This window comes from Athene noctua, chromosome 17, assembly GCF_965140245.1.
Source record: "Athene noctua chromosome 17, bAthNoc1.hap1.1, whole genome shotgun sequence".
NCBI lineage: Eukaryota > Metazoa > Chordata > Aves > Strigiformes > Strigidae > Athene > Athene noctua.
In genome coordinates, this window is record NC_134053.1 from 15332904 (window position 1) to 15355974 (window position 23071).

Consider the following 23071-nt stretch of genomic DNA (forward strand, 5'->3'; position numbering starts at 1 on the left):
CTGCCCAGTTTTGTTTTCTCCAAGATTATACCTATTGTCTAGTTTATAAAAGCAAAAGGAAAGTCATTATCACACCTTTCTGCAGGGCAGGAGCGCCAAACCCCTTGCCCACACTTGCTGAGATGCTCCAAATGTGTTGTCCTACAGCTGGGAGGGGACAGGCTGCCTTTGTGTGATGAAGCGTGGAGTACTCAGACACGTGGGCATCTGTCAGACAGCAGCTGGCCACCGCGGCCGGGGGACCGCTGGCCACCTGCGCTGGGCCAGTGCCAGGCACCTTCCCTACAGCAACAGGGCTTCCTTCCACCCACCATGGGGATCGTGGGCTCTTCCCTCCTGCTTCAGCGCTCTCCCCTAAACACAGAAAAAGGTAAACAGGATGTTCCTGTAATGCCACTAAAAAAAAAAAAAAAAAAATCCACGGTTTTGGATTATCCCAAAAGGAAAGAGGTACCCAAATCACAGACACCCACCTCTTACTCAGCACCTAATTCTGTCAATTAACTTTGCTCTGTTATGTTTCTATCAAACTGCAGCACAGCTCTGACTGAAGGCACAGAAATAAACTGTTTTCCAGACCCATATGCTCTCCAGAACCGAGATGCCAGCTGCATGATACAAAGCATAAAACACCTTTTCCAGTAAAATTCTCACTAAGTTCAAAGTAGTCTGTCTGCCCCCATACACAGACATAAGCGTTCATATATACATGCTTTACATTCAGGAAAAACTGCATAGCACTAGGGAAATTTTAACAAAGTTTCCTTTTCTTGTAGGCTTTCCTGGAAAATAAAAGTATTTCCTACAGTAAACCACCTAATTACAAGACCCTAATGTGTTTGCCCGCAACCCATCTGAGCGTGCTGAAGCCAAGCACATCTCCATCTAATAAAACCTACAACCCAAGGAACGAGTCGCGACAGACAGAATCCCACACTGAGATGCATTTATTAAAACAAATCACAGGCTGTACAGAAGCACAAGCCGTTCAGCGTGCACAGACCCAGATCTCCTTTATCGCAGGCAACAGCCACGTACACTCATGCTGAGGGAGGATAAATTTCCAAGTCAGGGTCAGTGCAAGAGGCTCTTGCAGAGAGATCTGAGACAGAAAAAGAACAAGGGGCTTAGTAAGTATGTTGAAAAGGAAGAAGTTTTCGATTAGAAAAAGGTTAAATGAAGCAGCGAGCACTGTAGTCAGCTGGATGATGTTCTTGGTCAGTGTAAATCCCTCAAAGGTGGATCTAGACTAAGCTGGGCATGACCTCAATGTTGCTTCATGAGGGAATTCAACAGAGCCAGCACTCGGGAAAGCATCGATCACTAACAGGCTGCTGCAGTTACATACTAGGTCACTACACTACAGATTTCAGGGCTCTAACAACTTCCCCTCTCATCAGAACACGAGTTTCATAGTCTCTCTTTTCAAACTAGAGCTGGCAGGCAGTCACAGTAGCCCCTAAAAGGCTGGAGGATTCGAAGGGTTGAGGTTACACAAGTAGCAACACAGCCATGTTGCGTCTCTGGGCTCCATGGCTCCTATTTCTTTCTGCCTCCTCTTTCTTTGAGTGCCAGGTGAATCAGAGAGCCACTTGTCATGTTGTAATAAGCCAGGGAGTTTGAATCCTTGATGAAGATACCCTGAGGAGAGGAGAAAATAAAAAACAGTCACAGCAGAAATCTTAATGCTCCCTTCCCACAAAACCCCACACAGATGAAGCCCTCCTGGCTTTGAAAAACCCTGGAGAGTTCCCAGTGTCTCAGAAGATGAGCACCAGAGGAAGTGGGTAAAATGGGAATGATGCAAGAGTACAAATGGACAATATACACTATATACCTCTAACAAACATATAAAGATGATCACCACAATAAGTGAAGTTATTTAGGCTCCATTTCCCTCCACATCCCTCCTTTTTTCCTTAAAAAAAAAAGCCAAGCTTCCTTTCTTGCTAAGGGTTAACGCAGTATCTGCCCACAGATGAACTCCTGAGGAGATAAGTGCACAAAGTTCACTGCTTAGACAGCAGGTTGTGCCTGTGCATATGCATGACTGGAACCAAGTTATTAAAAAGGAACAGCGCCTTTCTAACAGCTCCAGGCTCCAGAGGAAGAGAGAGAGAGAGATCTCTTCCCTTTTGGTGTTTTTTTGAGAAATTCTTTTCAGAGCTGCCAGGGTTTCAGGGCACTCTCGCCCACCTTTCAGAGCACACACGACAGATCAGTGGGAGCAGAGTGCTGCATTTAAATGTCAAAACCCCCCAATAAAATAACTGGCAGATTTCAGGGAAAGCCATCAAGCTCGGAGGACTCATCTGCAGCAGTGATGATGTAAAGATCCACTGATGCCACCTATTAAAGGTCTGCCCTGCTGTAACAGCGTGCAGTTCTGTAACCAGGCGTGCTGTACAGACAGGAAAAACATTGCCTCTGCTCCTCGCAATCTCAGGAGGTACATTACAACTTTTTCTTGTAAAAAGTCAGTTCATGTGTGAGAAAGCACTGAAGTAACAAACAGCATCAGAAGGGCTTATACCCACCTCATACTGCAGCTTCTGCTTCCCAGCTGGCATCCCTGTGGCCTCATGGATCTTAACCTTTATAACAGACACCTAGGAAGAATCAAAAAGCTTGCTCAGGCTTTTTTGCCCCAACTGTAGGGACAGGCAGCACTGCTCCCCCAGCCATGCAACCCTGCTGGCATGGGGAACATCCAGAGCCTTACAGCTCCTGCCATGCAGGTCAACTGCTGTTCCCAAAGCAAAGAAACCGAGCAGCACAACAAGAAGGGGTAGAGGCCAGGTTAATAAGCTACATGCCTGGTCTGAGAGCGGCAGGGTGAACACCAACACTTGGCCATTCAGTTTCCACTCTGTCTTGTCCTGCATGTTGGGAACCTGGACTTTGACTGTGACTGGACCCTAAAGGAAACAAAGATAACGTCTCTTTCAGGCAAGGAAGCTCAGGAGTATGATAGAAGAGCAACAGACAAATTATTTATAGACACACAGCGGCAGACAAATTATTTCCAAAACTAGCTACATATCTCAACTTCTCAGGAAACACACAGAAACATATTTGCCTCAACACTGAGAAAGTTACTTCACTGCTACCAAAATAAAACATGTAGTTGGATTTCTCTCATTAGCCCCTCCGTCTGTGTGCCATTCACCAAGCATCACATGCACTCACACTCTTAGAGAGTGAACGTATGAAGCATTAAACAAAGACTGCACAGCTCCTCTGTGCAGATGTCCAGAGAAACCATACATCTTAAAGCACTTAAAAGTCAATCCACAATGATGGCACTCCTCAGGAAGGAGTTCAGTCTAACATTTAGTTCATGTTGTTATGGGATATACCACATTACCACACTATCATGCTGACACTGATATATTAAATCTCCTTGCATCTCTAGCTTAGCAATCCTCTGCTTAAAAGCTTATCAGCAGCATTAGGTCTTCTTTACATTACTATAAGCCTACCTCTCACTGCCCTTAATTACAGTACTATCTTACTACACATCTGTGTGTAGCACTGCATTGCTCTCTCCAGTAAAATACAAAGCAGCTGCTTGCTCAGGAATGACGGTAGGGAGGAGCCATCTCAAAGTTGCTCCCTTGAAGTACATCAGCTGCCCTCTGCGTAGTGAACCAGCTTTACATCCCCTTTGGATGGGGGGAGGAGGCTGAACAGCCCAGCGGGGTTGGGACTCTGGCGCTTCTCAACAAGCAGCCAGCCCACACACTCACCTTGTTCCTGCGCAGAAACTCCTCCTCTGGAATCAGGCTATCTTCACTCTTCAGTTTCTTTGAGACTGGCTCATCCTCCATCGGTGGCGGTGGGTGAACAGGAGGCATCGGTGCTGGGGAAGGAACCGGAGCCACGGGAGGTGCAGGAACAAATGCTGAAATGGAATGGATGATATAACACAACCTGTAGTCATCCACTGAGTATACAGCAGCCACTCCCTTAACACAAAATCTTTCAGCAGACCAGTAAAGGCTGAAAATAAATGCCACAATACATGGAGGAAGTTAACACAACCAACAGTAACATTCAAACTTCAAACGTTAGGAGATATATTGGGAAACAGTCCAGGAAAAGACAACAAGCAGCATAAGAGCTTCCTGCAGATCTTGCAAAAATGAAAATGCTCTCAGTTTGGCACACAGCAGTGCCAGCACCTCAATTTAAAAAGGAAAAAAATTGGAAGAATTGTTTTTGACGTTGTGTCTTTCAACTTAAAAGCACCTCACGCTACGAAGCTGCTATGAGGAAAGGGGCCAGACAACAGCTTTTCCTCCTGCGGCAGCAACAAGCTGTAACACCCAGTGAGGTTCTGGCAATGCCTCTTTACTCTGGTTCCTTTTGGAAAGCAGCACAGATTCTTAACCTTCACCTGGGCAAGCTCCCAGGGACACAGACAGAAAGTGGGTGAGACAATTCTCTGTATTTCACACTGCAGGAGTCTTGAGCCCAAAAGCAGTACTGCTAGGTAAGTCGTATCAAACACCCCAAAATTCTTAATGATGGGACTTAAGGTCCACAATCCCAATTACATGCCATTATCAGAGGTGGAAAAGGGCAAAAGAATCAGAGCTCCAGCCCACACTATACAGGAATTAGCTGACAAGTAACCAAAAAAAGCTGAAGTTACTGACCTGTTGGTACTATCATGGGAGGCGGGCGGGGGCTCATGATGGGCGGGGCGGAGGGTGGCATGGGGACGACGTTGATGCGCGGGGTATGGATTATTGGTGGCATGGGGGTGGCTATGACAGATCCTGGAGGCAAACGGACCACGGAAGTCATCGGGGGACGAGGCATGACCGGAACTGCAGAAACAACAGCAGCACGAACGGGAGGGGGCATCTGGAGAGAGAGGGCAATTTTTCTTAGCTGGTACGTGCAGGAATGCTCGGTGCTGTTCACAATCCTGATTAGAACAATCAGGGCAACGCACAGAGGATTTCTGCTGGCCAAAGACTTGCTGGGAAGCTCAGCGAGCCCCCCATATGGCCAGCCCAAGCTGCCCGTAAACAGGCACAGAAGCCTCCTGAGCAGATTACAGAGTTCTTCCTTCCCTCACCACTCAGGCATCAGACCACAGGCCACGTAACAATCTTAAAGAAGGAGCTATTTCAGAGTCATGTAGCAGAACCCTTGGGGCAAAAACACTGGGCAAGTGAGTCACTTGTGAACGTTTCTTGCCTGCAGCTACTTTTGTTCTGCATCACGCCTTTTTACACCTAAAAAAATGCCCCCACCCATTCCTTTGTTAGCCACACTCCCTTCCTCAAGATCTCACTGCCCAGGTTCCTCCTCTGCCCAGCTGATCAAGTCTGTTTGGTACCTCTAAGGATGAAGAGCTCCAATTAAATCTTACATTCCATTTTTAACAAGTTCAACAAGGTTCCTCTGATGGTTTAACAGTCATTTGGAAACTTCATTTAAAATCTGTTTCTAAACGAGTGTCCTGCTGCTATAACCCTTGACTTTCATCAGGACTCCCTTCTAATTAACTACAGCCACAGCCATTTGCTTTTGGCAGCCCAAACACTTACTGTGGGTGGACGAGGCACGGACGTGATAGGCTGAGCGCTAGCTGGAGGATTTGATGCCGATGAAGGAGGGGGTGGCTGGGGTATTTCATTGGGTTTACTGGGACCAATCTTCTCCTTGCTGTCATCTTCTGGCACCAGTCCCTTGGCCTTGTGGATAGCTTCAATTTGCTCTTGGAGAGTAATATTGGCCTGAGCAGCCTGTTGTGTGCGGGCCATGCTGCCTGAGTGGCCATCCCAGGTCACCTGAGAGGATAAAATAAATCAGACTAACTGCAGCCTGTCCAGGCTGCAACACAAGCTGCAAATAAATCAAGAGAGCAGCTTTACAGCAAGAACAAAGTTCAAGAGACTCCTGTCTCTCTGAGCATTCATAATACTACAGGAATATGTTAAAAAAAATCCAAGAGCTTCCACTCTACCTTTTCCTCAGGTTTCTGGATTTCTTCTTCACCAATCTTTTTACCAATGGCAGTCTCTTCTACACCAAAGATATCAGTACGGCGCTCTGCCAGCTGCTTCAAACTGCTTTCAATATCCAAACCTGCAGGCCAGAAGAGAAATTCCTATCTCAAGTGGTATAATCAAAGTCAAACATGATCAAGCTTCTGTTAATCTTTAAATTATTTGGTACCTAATAGCCAAATGATGTTTTTTTCAGAAAGAGACTGCAACTGATGGCTGGTCAGCAGCAGCTAATGCTCTTGCCTTTAATTTACAGAAAGGCTTCAGTGTACTAATGACTGATGTATCCACAAGATCAGTACAATAAGGACACCACACCATACTCTACATTTAAAACGGTCCTTATTGGTGGGATTTGAGGGGAGTAAGGGGGTGTGTTAGGAGTTCATCAAACAAACCCATCTAGCAAGTCTGGTTTGCAAGCTGTGCTCAGGCTGACCTGGGGCATAGACCTCATCATCACTCTGCTTTTCACGGATAGATCGATCACGCTGCTCCAACCATCGAGGATCCAGGAGACCAATTCGCATGTGTTCTTGCATTTTACTGGCAGGAATTTTCTCTCCAGTGATGGGGGAAACAAGATACTCATCTGGAGCTGGGGCAGGTGGTAATGGTTTTGAGGCTAGAAAAACAAAACCGCACTGTTAAAAACACATCAGAGAATGCAGCCTAGAAACAAATGCTTTTGTGACTATTCAGGAAGAAAAAGTTTTTCTTCGTCACCCTGATTTACCTTTGGGATCATAATCTTTCCGCACAATGACCTGATCTGGCGTGGGAGGAAGAGGTGGTGGCATCGGGGTTTCTGGAGGAGGAGGAACCTTCTGACCTTCATCTTCATCATCTGAGCCCTTATTTAGGGAAAAAAAGAATTGTAACCAAGTTCCTGTACTCAGATACCAGCAAACACAATTTGAGAAAGGCATAAATATTCTGTGCAGTGCTGGAAGAACTGATCATGCAGCTTCAAAGCAACAGCCTCTGGACACCTATGCTGCAGTGGTTCCTCTGGATAATCATGATTCAGAAACTCAGTGGAACCAGAAGAGGAAGCGAGTACTCCTCAGCTTCCACATTACCACAGCACAGCAAGCAGGGGCTTACGGTTAACCATGCTCTTGTTCCTTGTTACCAGAAAAACAGCTTACAAAGAGTGGGTAGAGGAAGAGTCTAAAATGAGTCATCTTCCAGTGTTCCAGACTGTGCAGAAGAAAGCCCAAAAGGCTTGATCAGAGCAGTATAAAATCCACACCATTAGGTGACAAAATTACTGGATTTCTCTCTTGGAAACTGTGTTGTCATGGCAAACATTAAAAATACCATATTCCAGCAGAAACGGGTTGTTTTGAAATTCCTTCAGAAGGAAATCTCATCTTCTCAAAAAACTGAGGAACTTCTTACAGTGAAAATGAAGGGCATCGTAAACCACACAAACTTCATGGGTCAAAAGGAACACCGATTCTAGTGGTTAGTTACCTCATCCATATCCTGCACTTGTGTGTCTTGATCCAGCTGGGCTGGGGGCTCATCTGTTTTCTCTTGCTTTTCATCTTCCTCATCTGACTCTACCTCCATCTCTACCTCCTCACTTTCCCCAAACTTCTCATAACGCTCCTGGATCAGAATTCGAGCTCCCAACTCTTCTGGAGTGGTGGGAGGAGGAAAATTCCCTACAATGAAGAAAACAGCTTCTGTTTCTCTATCCCATTTTGTGGCTCAACGCATAGACAGAAGTATCAGTTTCCTGAATTAAAAGCAGTTTTTTTACAAACCAGTGGCATCAATATCTCCTGGGAGACAAAGTATATAAAAGTGAACAGATAGAGTCTACATGGACCAACATGAGCATGAAGATGAAGGTACTTACAGGTGGAAGCACTACTAGAAAGTGGGACAAGTTCTGCTATGCTGGTGGAACTGGAAAAGCAGACACTGGCGCAGTCCTGCACTTTGTTCAAGGAGAACATTACTGACTCCAGAAAAAAAAACCCAGTCCTGCACACTCTCACTAGAAGGCTTTCCCCTTCACCTTTGAAGGACATGCAGCCGTAAACCCCAGTCTGTCTAAATATGGCATTTCAGGACATAGCTCCTACTCAAAGGAAGCAGAATTTCACAGAGGTTACAATGGTTAACTTCGGTACCTTGCTCATTGGGCTGGAAGTCAACTGTTTCCACAACCACAAAGTCATGCCAATCAATCTGGGCATAAGCAACACGCTCCTTTTCCTTCTCCTCCTCTTCCTTCTTTCTCTCTCGCTCCTGGAACTTTGCCCACTCCACTCTGTAATACACCTGCACAAGCAGATGTAAAGCACAAACCAAATGTCAGACAAGAAACATACCACAGTCATCTCTACAGCATCTAAAAGTTTACGTTACCAACCCTTTCAGGGCAGTTAGGCCTGGCACAACAAAGTATTTTGTTTAGAAACTACAGGCTTGCCTATTGAGTAATGTACTGCACCAGCTTTGTAAAGTGGTTTTCTAAAGCTGGAACTGCAAACTTCTTGAGCCAAGACCAAGCCATGCCGGTATGACATAACCCAGGTATCACTGAAGATTCACAGCCAGCAAACAGTTCACAGACACTTCATTCCAACACTGTAATGTAACCTCCCCACAGCAAAAGCAGTCTTCATGACAAAGATGGAAGTCAAAGTAATAAAGAACAGCTTGGAAGGACTACAAGTGATGGAGGTGTCATGGTGGAGTTGTCTGAGAGGGAAACATTCTACTTTGTAAAGTGCTTGGAAATGGTGTCGTGCAGTATTTATGTCTCTATGGTGCCGCAATCCCCAATTCCCCAATACTAACACTAGCTGCTGGTTTAAAGACAAGCTTGAGTACCCTGTACTGAAGTGACTACAGGGGACATGTCCATCTTATTCTCCGTATATTTGCTGCCAATAAGTCAGAAACAAGAGAAAAAATTCAAAACATAACTGAAATGCTTCAGCAAGTTTGTAAATTTTTCATGTAATACCTGATCTAGGACTTCCTTGGGATTTTCAGCCTCCTTCTTGAGTTTGAGGAGTAAGCCTTTTGGTGGAATCAAGATCTAAAACATATTTTGCATGACAGTTGGTGACAGTTCTTTTTGCCATAGTATCCTTAAAAACAATTATTCTCTTTCTGCACTAATAAAAATATCAGTAGACCCCTGGGGCTATGTTTCATTTATTCTATTGCAACCCTCTTGCTGCTCACACATGCACTTAAAAATATTCACTCTTGCCCTTCCAACTACCCACCATATTCAAAAACCCACAACTTGTAACAGCCCACTGCGTTCAGTGCTCTGCACACTGCCAACATCATATGGTATAATGTATCTACACTACTTAAAGAGTGATATTTAAAGGATGGACTCCTGGACCAGCACATATTTCTAGTCTGGCTGTTTTGTAGGGCTGCAGTAATCTTCAAAAATCAGTACAGCTGCTGAAAAAAAATCAACTGGCGAACTGCCAGGAGTACCTTTGTGTACTGTTCAACCAGCTTAGTGAAGTAGTTAAAGAGACTGTGCTGGGGGCGAAGGAAGTCAAATTGGTAGTTCCTCTGCTCTTTCTGCATCAGCTGAGTCAAGAACTGCCGCCCGTTCCGAGCCACGAACTGCGCCGTGAGCTTCACCACATCCAAGTCAAAGGCTGAGATTGAGGGAGGATCTGCAATGAACTCGAACTCTGGAGGTGGCTCTTTTGGAACGACGGTCTCCTGGATCACCTGGGCCTGCACCTGCAGGACAGAATGGCGACAGATCACTGACTGCCCCCAAGAAACCCTTAACAAACACTTGGGAGAACCCATTTTTGCTTCAGCTGCTGCAGGAAAGCAACATCAGATATCCTGGCAGCTGCAAGGACTAAAAAAATTAGTACCACAGGGTATATCCGGACATCTGTATTTAGGCCTATTATTAAAACAACATTGCTCCAACAGCCAACAAAACTGGAAACTACCAGAACTTTGCTATAATCCCCCTGGACAGTCAATACCACACAATGTGACTGCTGGCTATGCAGAGCTTGTAAAAGACTTGGACTCAGTCTGTGTACTTTCCCCATCCAGTGCGCATAAAGGCACAACTTAAAATCAGTAACATTTTGTACTCCACATTTTAAGAGGAAGTTGACCCTTCCGGCAGAAAAAAAAGGAAATGTTTCTACAAAACAGTGCATGCAATAAGCCCAAACTGAACTCCAAGGGGTTCTAAAAACTTGCCTATGGCAGGAGTCCTAAACTCATACAGTCTGAGCGATCACTAGTGTAACTGCTATATGAGTCAATATGCAACTAAACGTAATTAAAATGGACCAAGCAGAACAAATATACTGGCTCTTTCACACATGACTTTGAGTTACCAGCAAATGGGGGATGCAGATCTGCATCAAAACGAAGCCCCAGACACTGAATTCTAAGCCTCTCAGTGCTGCCTTTTTTGCAAATGTAGAGCTCCTTCATTTGCCTTGTCTTTCAGACATCCTGCTTAACATCAGGATGCAATGCAACCGGTTAGAAGCCAAGTTCACAGACAAAGTGAAAAGGAATACTTACCTTCTGTGGAAGCTGCTGCTGAGCACTTTGCTGCTGTTGCATGACCTTGGGAATAGCAGCCGAGGGCTCCTGTGCTTTACCCTCTTTGAACTCGCTGACTTTGTGCCGGTAGTATGCATGGTAAGGATCATTGGGATTCAAGAAATTGAACTTAGGGTTATTTATTTCATTCTGACGAATTCGAGCTTCAAATTCTGGACCATTTCTGTGGAGAAAAAAAATAAATTATTTAGGTGAATGGGCATCAACTCAAGCGTAAATGTCTGTTTCTTTCATAGTAAGATGTGTTGATGCATCAGCCCCTCAGAAGACAATTTTCTCTCCTACATGGAAGGAAGTTACCTCTAAGTAACACACACCCACTGTAGCAGCCAGCTGTACAAGCACAACTTATACACTGTATTAGGGCAAATGCCTGCAATGCTTCACAGTGAATATTTCTTAAGACAGCTAAAAACTCACACTCACAAGTGTTCCACAACCTCATTTGGCTAGACACAAACAAAAGGCCATTTACTGTATTGACAGTTTACTGGATGAAGTTTACAAGTTACTCACTAGACCAATGTTATCTGGTCTATTAACAAGCTTTTAGGACTAGTTTCATTTCCAGAAAGTTCATATAAGTTAAAAAACAGAGGTAACTATAAGCCTGGGCAGAGACTGACCACACCAGAGCGTTGCAATGAGGAGAACCCTAAGTTTTAGTTCAGGTAATGTCCATTCCTCCATCCAAAGTGCAAGCTGTTTATTTCAGGGTAGTTTGAGGATGTTAACAGCTGCCATTGCATGCTTCTCTTCATATTCTCTGGTTACCTCCGAGTCTTCTTCAGATACTCCTCTGCAAGAGGAGATCTTTGCAATACCAAAGGATAAACACAGCCCCTTCCTTACCCTCAAAAGAAGCCAATGCTCCTTGGCAGCATTTTAGGGATAGTTACATAATTAAGTGTCTTTGAGTAGACCAGCATTTATTAATTGTCTTAAACCCACAGCAATAACCACTCTGTTTCTGTGAGGTGAAAGCACGCAGCGTTCGGCCAGTCTGGATGCCATGAAGGTTAAGAATTCACACAGCCAGCTGAGCAGCATTTACCTCCTATGCCACTCGACCACTGCCAGGAAGACCAAGATCCAGTCCTCTAAAACCTCACGTAGTGCTAACACAGCCAGAAATACTTAAGCATTAAAAAAAAAAAAAAAAAAAAAAAAGAGAGGAAGATGCCCCACACAGCACTAACAGCTTGTACTTGCAGAACAATGACATCGGGCAAATGGAAGAAGCCTAAATGAGTAAAATTTATTCAACTTTTAGACTCCTCCCCTAAGTTTGACATCTCATGCTAATCCATCTGCTACAGTCAACAGTGGAAAAATAGCCCCACACATGATGGGCAGTTCATCTATCCTAAGAGAGGATTGGACTGCTCTCTGGAGGTGTGCACTTCTCTCCCTCTGGCTTTCAGGGGAGAGAGGGAGATGTCCAAGGCTCAGACAAACACATCCCAGCTGCTGTACACAATCAGGGATAGGACTTAACCTCAGGCTCAACAAGCAAGTGAGCATCCTCATGCTGGCAAGTTCATCACCTACCATGTGCCTACACACTGTGAAACACAGCCATAACTGCTCTTGGCTTCATCGCTCAGTGGAGCACCCGTAACGAGGTTCCCTTTATACCTGGAATTTTGCTTCCCCTTCAGAATATTCAGAACAGGAAATGCTACCTGGTTATTGCAGCACTGCTATAGATTTTGCCATTAACTTTGTTTTATTTACTACCACGGTTTTTCTAGCAATGTGTGTCTTACACCTCTTAAGCACAATATTGTCGTTTTCTTTACACAGTCCCACCAGTATAGATTCAAACCTTAAAATCCTTCACATAAAGTCACAGGATTGTGACCTGCTTCGGTTTCTGGAGCTGCACAGACATTAGCACTGAAGAGATTAAGCATGAAAATCCCAGGAAACACGAGACCACGCCAGTGGCATTTACCTGGCTACGAAGCTGGCAGTCTTGTCTACAATATTCCTGACCTCTGGAGGAGGGTAAATAATTCCTACCACAGGCTTGGCTGGTGCTGCTTCCTCTTTTGGCTCCTCTTCTGGCTGTAATACAAATGTATATATACAGATATATAGTCCTCCGTACTGCCAGCGCACAGCAACTATTCAAAAGGTGAAGAGGTGGCAGCACAAGAAGACATCTTTCATTGTGCTGTTTACAATCAGTCAAGATAATAAATTCAAATACCCTAAATCAAAGCTGAAAACAGGAGAAGGAACTTCAAATAATATTGAGTAATGTACTATATATCAGCAGCAGGGGTGAAAAATGGCCCAGTAGGCTGCAAACCCAGACTAGGCTTATTTTCAGGTGGTTGAGTTGGAAAATTCATCTTTCTCCTCTCTTAATTTCCTTGTCTACATTGAGAGTAACAATTCTAACACACCTTAAAAAATTGTTCTGCAATCCTGTGCTTAATGAATGCTACATAAGAATTAAGTATTCCAAATGGCACACAGGACAGTCTGCTCTCCTCAGCCCAATTATTGAATTTTTCGTGACACAAAGCCCTGATTTAACAATCTGCATCACCTGTCCCACAAACAAATTCCTCAGCTTCTCAGGGTGGGAGATCATGTTTGTCTTCTTGTCAAGGGCACCCACTGCAGGGCCAGGCACAGCAAGACAACAAGGAAGAACCCTCCACAGGAGCCAAAACAAGCCTTCCTGGCATTTTTACTATCTCAGCCTTGACCCCGAGTAGGTTTATAAATATCAAACCAAGAGGCAGCACGGGGGAATGTCTGCAATACCACATCTAGGAATAACTCAGCATTGCTAAACAGGTCTGAAAGTTATGAACATTCCTAGAGGCCTGTGGGACTACAAGAAACTAGAATCCATATTAAATAAAATTAAACAAAGCATAGCTTTTAATCGTATTGTGATTGTATCAAAAGCTGTTTCATAGAGAAAAGTTCTGCAGGGCATTTTTTTTCACTGATATTACAGAAGGATCCAAACTAAAATCCCAGAACCCTCCCTGTGGACAGCTTTGTCTTCTGGCAAGACCAGAAGCTGCTCTCTGCAGGATACTAAGGATGTCACTTCTCTTTCCTCACCAAGCAACTTTCACGGGAAAAGCTGTTATAAAAGAGAACAGGTCTCTGGGAAATGTTTATAATATTAACAGGGCTAGTCAGGGAAATTTTAAAATACCAGTAAAGCTACTAGCTCTGCAAAATCCAATGGAACCCCAAGGCAGAAAATGTTCTTGAGTTAAATACAACCTTAATACATTATTTTTAAATTATTTTAAATTAATAACTGAGTCAAATACAACCTTAAGTGTGTTAAGAGAAACGTGCCATAAATATTTTTATTTTCATTTCCACTCCCTCCATACAAATCATATCGAGGAGCTGAAGGATAAGGCAACACCATGATTGACAGATGTTTTTATTTAACTGTGACACTGAGTTGCCTTGCTAGCTTATATGTATGCAAGTCACTGGGGTTTTTTTGGGGGAACCACACAAACTGGTCCTCCTGATTGCATGAGCTGGACCAATCACCCAAGATTTTCCATCAGACCAGCCCCCTACACTGGCTTGCTGTATGCCTGCACAAGTGCTGATGCTGGTGTGTGAAACTACTGGGGCATGCAGCCAGGACAGCAGCTCCAGCTACACCGGAGATTAATCTCCATGCCGGGAAGAGGCTTCTCGGAGGTGAATGTGGCTGAGACAGAAGAGAACCAGGGAAGGTACTGTGAAACATGGGACTGCTACGTTTGCTCAAGCACACTGGGACGGGTGTATTTAATCTTTTCCAGGCGTTTTTCCCGTTCGCAGGGCTGTTCCTATACCTTACAGCAAACCCTCACAACCCTGGGCCGCTTCCAGGAGAGGACTCAGCCTTATACCGTGCGTAGCGCCCGCCCCCCCAGCAGGCTGAGCGCGGAAGAACGGGGAGCTGCGGGCCATGCCCACGGGAATCAGCAGCAAACTGCAGGCCGGAACTGCCCACCCGACAAAAATAACCCAACACAAGTGGATCAGCATAAGATGCCAGACAGCAAAATAACCGTAGCGACCCCCGCTTCCCCGCGCCCCAGCCCCGCCTCAGCACGGCCTCCCCCCGCCCGCGCGGCCCGCACCGGTTTGCTCTCCGCAGGGGGCGCTGGCTGCGCCGGAGGCATGGCCTGCACGGGTCCGGCCGGCATGATGCTCCCTCGGGGCGGCGGGGAGCGCTTCCCCGCCGGAGCCGCTCCTGGGTCGAGACAAGCGAGAACCGAAGGAAACCGACGCTGCGACGGACAAAATGGCTGCCGCAGGCGCCACGCTGCGCATGCGCGCCGGAAGTGACGGAGCGGCCACGAGCGGGCGCATGCGCAGACCGCGGGCTATCGCCCAGCCGCGGGAGGCGGTGGCGCAGCGCGCATGCGCGACGGGACGTACCATTAGGTCACGGCAAGGGGGGGGATCCCCGCAGGAGGGGGAGGGGCAGGAGGAGCGTACCATTGCGCCGGGGGCGTGGTCACTGGGGGCGTGGCCTGCGCTGTTGCCATAGCAGCAGGCGGCTGCGCGGGCGGGTCCGTCTCCGCTGCCGCATCTCTGGACAAAATCCCGGCCCGGCCCGGTGGCTCCTCGCCCCGGGACCCCCCTCGGGGTCCCCCAGCCCCGGAGGCCACTGTGCTGGTCGCCCCCAGCGATGTGTCCCCCGTAGGGCTGTCCCCTCCGTCCCGGGCCTGCCGCAGCCCGCAGGCCGCTGTGGCCCAGAGGCCTCAGCAACATGGCGCACCTGCTGGGCCACGCCGGCTGCATGGACAGCCTGCGGGCCGACCTGAGGGACCTGCAGGCAGCCATCGCCGACGTCTTCTCCCGGGCCGGGGCCGTGCGTTTCCCCTCCTGGAAGTTCCCCGATAAAGTGTCCTGTGACCTGGACCTGGCGGCGCTGCTGGAGCGGTACTGCTACACCGAGAACGACCCCGAATTCACCCAGCACTCCCATGTGGTGCTGCTGGAGCTGGTGATAGACAGGTGAGAAGGCAAAGCCAGCCCCAACCATCCCTCTTAAAAGAAGCTTGGCCGGTAGAGTGGCGCCTTCCTCCAGAGGGAAGGGAGTGGTTGTGTTTCCAGCCTGTCAAACACGGCCAAGTGTTTTGGATGCTTTTTTTCCCATGTTTCCATGATGAACAGTGTGCTGGCACCTCATCCTCATGCTCTACAGCTCTACGCTGAGTTTTAAAACCCAGCTCCTTTCCTTGCTCAGAGCTACCCGCACAAATGCTGGCTGCAAAAGGAGCAGAGCAAGCTCTGCTCTACCTGGGAGTTGAGGGCACATGGGCAGATGTGGGCACACTGGTTAAATTGCCCCCCGAAACCTTGGAAACACTCAGACACAGCTGCACCTCCAGCCTGGGAGGCAAAAGCACCTTTTTCAATCTGAGTGCAATAAATATGACTCTGTTTTAAAAGATGAGCCATTCCCACAGAGCTGTTGGCCCTAACAATTAGAGTTTGATATTGGCAGTGTGGGTGCTCCAAATCTTTCTTGAGAGCTTAACTGCAGCCTTCGGAAGAGGTTGACTGCCAGCAGCATGCACAGCCTGCATCCCGTCAGCTGCAGAAGGATTCTCATCCCACCAAATACTGCTCCATGGAATGATTCAGACCTGGTGGGGGGGGTGTCATGAGGCACTGATAGCTTCCTTTGCCAAACTCACTTTGTCCAGGGGGCGGGGAGTGGGGACAACCTCCCTTGCCTTGGCACTGGCCCTTAAGGCTCACTGCACTGTTAAATACCATGGGCCCATTCCCCATTACAAATACTCTGTTGCTCATTTCTGTTGAAAAAGGCTGCTCCTGCTGCTTCAGAGCTTCACGGGCTACACAGAAAACCTGCTCAGTGCACGAGCCATCCCTCCAGCACAGAGAGTGGGACCCTGCATGTCCATGGGGCTGACAGTGAGGAAGTACTGGTTCAGCATGCTGAAACTGGGGGCCTTCTACCAGCAGCTCCTGGCTGAGGTAGGACATTTGTGGGCTCTGACACCCCATGAGCTGAGTGCAGGGGTCACGGAAATGGCCCTTGCTTCACTCCCCGGCATTTGGACCATGCTGAGGTCACGGTCCTTCTTGGGGACACCCTGTGACATGCACAGTGTCCACGCCAGATGAGTTCCTGGTTCATGACCCTCTGAGTGCTCACCCGTGTGTCAGACAGGCCACATCTGTCCCACACTGTCCCCTCTCTGCCTGAGTCCCTTCCCTCTTCTAACCACCGCTCCCAGCTGTGCTACTGGATCCATCCTCCCCCAGGCCTCCACCATGATCTTGGGATGGGTGAGTCTGGTTGCCTTTATTGCTTGGAATATATTCTCCTGCCAACATGCTGCCTGTGCAGCTCTGCCAACCCCACTGTTTGTGGGGCTGAGATGGCTCAAATCGGTAAATAATTTGTGATAAAAAGTGAAATAATTTGTGGTAAAAAGACTATGCCCCTCTCCTGCTTTTTTTTTTTTCCCCAGAATGATCCTTCTCATGGAAAAGTCTCACAATAATTCATCTAGCTCAAGCAGGAGATAGTGCAGGAGGTGTGAAGGAAAGGATAGAGCAGGTTTAACTGCTGAGGCTTCCTGTTGTGAAACCACAGCTCCACTAAAACAGTGGTGACTGGACAGCTGCCTGGCAGCTTGTAAAAATTCAATTCCCTTGTACCCCGCATCAGCAAGTGGGAAGCAAATTCATTTTTCTTGTTAGCCATGTGTTTCGGTTGTAATGGAGCACAGTAAACAGGGAACCCAAGTGCTTGTCCACCTCCAAGCTCTGGGAACTTCTGTCCTCCCAAGAGGAGGGTTCACTGCCCTCATTGCACCTTGCCTGCGCTGATGCCTTGTCCCCATGCTTCACACCTCTGTATCTGGCTCTTATGGAGCACCTCCCCTGTGAGGACAGGCTGAGAGACTTCGGCCTGTTCAGTCTGGAGAAGAGAAGGCTCCAGGGATACCTTAGAGCAGCTTTCCAGTACTGAAAGGGGGCTACAGGAAAGGGGGGAGGGACTCTTGATCAAGGGTTGTAGGGATAGGATGAGGGATAACAGTTTTAAACTGACAGAGGGCAGATTTAGATTAGATAGGAGGAAGAAATTCTCCCCTGTGAGGGTGGTGAGGCCCTGGCACAGGTTGCCCAGAGGAGCTGTGGCTGCCCCCTCCCTGGAAGGGTTCAAGGCCAGGTTGGACGGGGCTTTGGGCAACCTGGGCTAGTGGAAGGAGTCCCTGCCATGTGGGGTTGGAACTAGGTGATCTGTATGGTCCCTCCCAACTCAAACCATCCTGTGATCCTATGATTTGCAGCTGACTGTTGACCTGGGCCCTGTTTTTGTGCTCTCTCCACCAGAAGAAGGCTTGCAGGAAGGAGATCCCCACACCACAATCCCCTCCCCAGGCTGGGAAACCTGAGAAGGATTGCCTGGAACACTGCTTGCCTGACGTTTTGGAGTTAAGAACTTCCACAAGAGTTTCCCAGTCCACTTCTCTGTGCCTGTCATCGAGTGTCCATGCACCAGACGGTGATGCGGTGGGCAGCTCCCTGCCCAGCAGAGACAAAAGCAGCCGCTGTGCCCCCACGCAGACGACGGGGTCACCTCAGGGGCCCTGTGACACCTGTGGCAGTGCCCAGGCCAGTCTCCGCGAGGTCGGCAAAGCCATCACCAGCATCTGCGAGAGCCAGAACATCCCCTCGGCTCTCAGGAGGTTCCAGGAGATGGTGGAGGAAACCACAGAGAAAAGGACCCTCTCTGCAACGGACATGAGCTGCTGGGCCTCTGAGCAGAGCAAGGACCTCTCCCGGATCGGCAAACACCTCCAGATGCTACTGCAGCAGGTCAAACCTCTGAAGTCTGAGCTAGAAGAGTCAGAGAAACAGAAGGACAAGCTGCAGAAACAGGTTGAGGACTTTACCCAGTTGCTTCAGGCAGAGAAGGAGACCCAAGCACAACAGAGGAGGGAGGCTGAGCAGAACCTGGAAGTAAAGAACAGAGAGTATTTAGAGGCTGTAGCCAGGCTGGAGAGGGATAAGGATGACCTACGGAAAGGTAAAACCCTGTTCCCAGCATCCCCTCCCGGGCCTGTGGGTATTTGGAGGAGAAGCACAGAGTCCGTGGTCAAATCTTGGTCCCACCACCATGAGCAGGGCTTTTGCCACTGGTTTTTATAGGTGCTGGGGGTTTTTCCCTGCTGTGAGACTAACCCCAGACAGCAGGAGCTGGTTGTCCATGTCCTTTCACTGCCTCCTCTCTGCTGAAGTATGGCATGATACAGTGACTGGATGAAAAATGCTTTTGTGTGGCCCTTTGCTGCCTCCTTATTTTAGTTTTTTTGGAGGAGCTGTTTAATGAGTAGGGTTTTTGTGCTGATTTAGGAGCTGCTCTGCTGGAAGAGCAATTCTCCGCCTTAAAGGAAGAGCTGGCTGGGAAGCAGGCTGCTGTGCAGGAGCTGGGTAAGGACCCCTGGGGCTCACCCAGCTGGGACATCTCTCCCCCAGCCTCACTCTGATCTCACGAGTGTTCTATACCCACGTAGCACCCGGCTCCCCCAGAATCGGTCAGGTGTAGCGCTGGTGGGAACAGGCAGAGGACAAACCTCCTCCATAGCAATGCCCCAACATCACCTAGCGCCAGAGTGGGCTTGTGCTGGTACTGGTGGACATTCAGAGGGCTGCAGCCCTCCTGTCAGACCTGCCACCCCCTTGTTGGGGCCTGTGGGGGGCGTAGGGCCCCCTGAAGACATCTCACCTGGGAGCTTCTCCCCCTACCTGGGCCAAAGGTGCTGTGTCTCTCCCCAGAGGTCACCAGAACAACCTTGCTGGAGGAGATGAGGACCACCATGGTGTCCAGGAACCAGGTGCTGGAGCTGGAGGAGAAGGTGCAGCTGCTCACCGACCAGCTGGAGAGCCTGGGCCAGGAGCTGAGTGACACCACCACCCAGCTGGAGAAGGAGAAGGCCAAAGTGGAGAGCATGCTGAGGCACCATGAGGTATGGCCGGGCCTGCTGCTGCCCCGCTCTGCAGCCCCACGGCATTCTGGGGCTGAGCTCAGGCTGGCTCCTTCGCAGCCTGGCCTTAAGCCAGGGCGCAGGAGGGGACGGTGCAGAGATCCCACTCGTGGTGCTGAGCCCCGAGGAGCTCACGCTCTGGCTGCACGGCTTTGGCTGAGCCCTCCTTGCCCCACGCCCCTTCTCTGCCCTCTCAGCCGCTGCCCGGTGTAAAGCTCGCTGTCCTGTACAGTCCCTGCAGGCCAAGCAGAAGGTCCTGCTGCAGCAGCTCGACAGCCTGGACCAGGAGCGCGAGGAGCTGCAGGCCAGCCTGGGAGAGGCCGAGGAGGACAGGGCCAGGCTGGCGGAGCAGCTGGAGGAGAGCCGGGAGCAGAGCGGGCAGCAGCTGCGGGCGCAGCAGGTCAGCGCTGGCAGCCAGCACGCAGCTGGGGGGGCTGCCAGGAGCGGGGCTCCCCGGGGGCAGCTGGGGTGGGACACAGCTGGGCTGTGGGGGTGGCAGGAGCCACCCGCTGCCCCGTCCCCCACCTGTAGCCAGAGGGGGGGACTTGGTGTGCCATTGCCTCGTGGCCGTCTCCCCCTGGGGAGGTCCCTCTCCCTCCGCCCCAGTCCCGGCTGGTTTTCCCCACAGCCAGGGCAGAGGGGAGCAGCAGGAAGCGACTCCTCAGGCTGCTCCCGTGCCTGCAGCATGCCTGTTCCTGGACACACACCACACTCTGTGGTCAGTGCTGTTGCTCCCACCACACACAGGGACCTTATGGCTGAGACCCTGCACGTTGTCACTGCCCACTTCCCACTGCCATGGGACATCCTTATCACACAAGGAAAGGGAGAGGAGCTTTCCGTGGGGAAGAGGGGGTGGTGGACCGAGTACTCCCATGGGACTCACAGAATCATTTAGGTTGGAAAAACCCTTGAAGCTCCTCCAGTCCAACCATGAACCTCACCCTGACTGTTCCCAACTCCACCAGATCCCTCAGCGCTGGGTCAGCCCGACTCTTCAACCCCTCCAGGGATGGGGACTCCCCCCCTGCCCTGGGCAGCCCATTCCAACGCCCAACAGCCCCTTCTGCAAAGAAATACTTCCTAAGTCCTAAGTTTATATATACAGTCTGACTCCCCCAGACTGTACTGCCTCTAGATTTGCGCTCTGCAAACCTCACCCCCTCTCTGCTGTGTCATGCAGGAGCTGCTGGACATGCTGCAGCAGGAGAAGCTGAGCCTGGAGCAGTCTGTCTCGGAGCTGCAGGCCAATGTCTCCAAGCTGGAGGAGCAGCTGCAGGAGCTGAAGGAGAGGGAGAGGCTCCTGGTGTTCTTCCCTGAGCTCCACATCCCCACTGAGACACACTTTGAGAGTAAGGGAGTGGGCAGCAGTGCCTGCTTTTCCTGCAGCAGGCTTGTGCCTTTGGGGTATCCCAGAGCTCGCAGGGGATCGTGCCAGCCCCAGACATGCCAGCACAACACTTTGTCCCACTGATAGCCAGGAAGGGCTCAGGCCCTGGGCTGTGCTAAGCTGCTGCTACCTTAACATGCCTCCCTGCGTGAGTGCTGTTTACCCCACTCTGGGCCAGGAAATAAATCGAGGCCAGGGCATGGGAAGAGGTTTTTTTTGCCCTCACAGTTTCTGCTGGCACTGTTTTGCATCCCAGCTGCCACCTCCCAGGCTGTGGTGGTGCTGCCTGGTTGGGGCAGGCTCCTTTCCAACAGGCAGCCACACTGCTTGGGAGGCAGGAGAGTGGCTGCCAACACCTCCAAGCTGGCAGGCAGCAGCGGGCAGAGCTCTGCCTCCTGCTGCAAGGATGCTGTGTTTTGTTTGCAGGCACCGGGAGCTTGACCGAGGACATGGAGAAGCAGCTAAAGGCCAACAGCCTCCGGATCAGCATGCTGGAGCAGGAGAACATGCGGCTCAGGTCTGCTCTAGCCAAGCTGAAGGCAGCTTCTGAGCAGGGCGTGCTGAAGGTGAGGCTGCGCTCAAGCCTGGGCAAGCTGAGTGCCACCAGGGAGAGGAGGGCACGTGCCAGTGGGGTGCTGCATACCCCGAGCCCACCCAGTGGCCCCTGGTGCTGTCCCACATCCCCTGGGGACCAGTTCCCTGGTTAGGTACCCTTGCAGGGAAGGCTCCTGGGAGCAAAAGGCCGTGGGGCTCCTCACAGAATGTCCCCTGCTCCTCAGCAGCTGCTTCCCCAGCCTGCACCGGGCTGAGCTGGATAAAACCACTCCCAGAAGGGCACAAAGGCTGTGATCCTCCTCTGTCCCAGGGCCTGATCCTGCCTTCAGGAGCCCATCTCAACCTCAAGGCTCCCACCTGATACTTCCCAAGCCAGAGTGGCCAAGCCGATGCTGGGGCACTGCAGCACACACGGCGCTCGCAGCCGCCAGCCCCAGCCCCGCTCCAGGCTGGGGCCAGGGGCAGCTCAGGAGGGTCACTGGCACGCCGGGAGCCAATGGCACGGGCAGGGCTGCAACGCCCTTCCCCTGCGCCAGCCCCACTGGCTCAGCCCCAGGTTTAGACCAGCTCCGTGGTTTTGCGGTGTGCCGGGACTCTCCTGTGCCACCAGATCAGTCCGGTTTAACTGTTGTTGGCAGGGAAAGCGCCTTGGCTGAGGTGCCCAGGGCTGGTTCCCAGCTCCCACGGTGGCCGTTGTGCCACCGTGCCACCGCCACCAGCTCAGCGGTGAGGGCTGCCGGGGGCAGAGGCCGAGGGGTGTGGCTGGAGCTGAACACACAGGGTGGAAGTTTCACCCCCTCTTCTCTTTTGCAGCTCGTCCCACAGACCCAGCTCTGGGCTCAGCTCGGCAGCCAGCACCGCAGGGAGGCCGGCCGGCAGAGCGCAGGGTAGGAACGCGGAGGAAGGAGCTGGGGAGCTTCCCTCTTCTTCCTCCCCTCTAACCACTCCCACTCCCGCAGGCAGCCGAGCAGCCGAGGCAGCAGCGGGGACAGCCCGGGGCCGCAGGGCTGGGCAGGCGAGGCCCGGCAGCGACCTCCCAGCAACCGGCGCTTAAAACCGCTCTCGGCAGAGCCCCTGCGCGAGGCCGGACCCCACCTCCCGCTCCTGGCTGCGGGGCTGGGGCTCAACCACCGCGAGCCACCGAGGAGAGGCAGAGCACGTCCCCCTTCCTTTCGCCGCACCGGCGGCCACCCCAAATAAACGTTCTTGAGTCTAAGGTGGAAGTGAAGCGTTCAGTGAGCTGCCCTGCCCTGTGGGACCTCGGGACCTGTTCTTTGGGCAGCACTGAGGCACCTTCCCTTGGGAAAGCCACTCTCTGAGGGAGACCTGGGCTCAGCTACCAGCCACCCTCACGCCGTGGCTGCGCTTTGTTTCCTTGCAGCACCAAACAGGTCGGTGCAGTTTCCCCCTGTTGTCCCTCTCTGCTGGACAACGCTGTGGTTTGGGGTAAAACCCAGGGTGACAGCGCCAAGGGC

At 50.4% G+C, this 23071-nt stretch overlaps 2 protein-coding genes across 2 annotated transcripts; one reads left to right on the top strand and one right to left on the bottom strand.

Annotated features, from left to right (window-relative positions):
* Window positions 1-929: 929 nt before the first annotated feature.
* On the bottom strand, window positions 930-14944 carry SF3A1 (splicing factor 3a subunit 1). The gene is made up of 16 exons (XM_074921428.1): window positions 14756-14944; window positions 12586-12698; window positions 10587-10791; window positions 9510-9767; window positions 9016-9090; window positions 8174-8324; window positions 7506-7699; window positions 6763-6880; window positions 6466-6651; window positions 5984-6105; window positions 5565-5807; window positions 4662-4872; window positions 3750-3904; window positions 2817-2918; window positions 2538-2609; window positions 930-1641 (listed from the first exon to the last, which is right to left on the bottom strand). The coding sequence occupies exons 1-16, from the start codon at window positions 14819-14821 to the stop codon at window positions 1540-1542; spliced, it is 2373 nt and encodes a 790-aa protein (XP_074777529.1). The 5' UTR covers window positions 14822-14944; the 3' UTR covers window positions 930-1539.
* Window positions 14945-15188: 244 nt separating this feature from the next.
* CCDC157 (coiled-coil domain containing 157) lies at window positions 15189-22537 on the top strand. Its single transcript, XM_074921482.1, has 9 exons — window positions 15189-15638; window positions 16457-16628; window positions 17997-18693; window positions 19020-19097; window positions 19443-19633; window positions 19884-20051; window positions 20835-21003; window positions 21468-21607; window positions 22410-22537. Exons 1-9 carry the CDS (start codon window positions 15391-15393, stop codon window positions 22485-22487), a joined length of 1941 nt encoding a protein of 646 aa, XP_074777583.1. The 5' UTR covers window positions 15189-15390; the 3' UTR covers window positions 22488-22537.
* The last annotated feature ends 534 nt before the right edge of the window (window positions 22538-23071 follow it).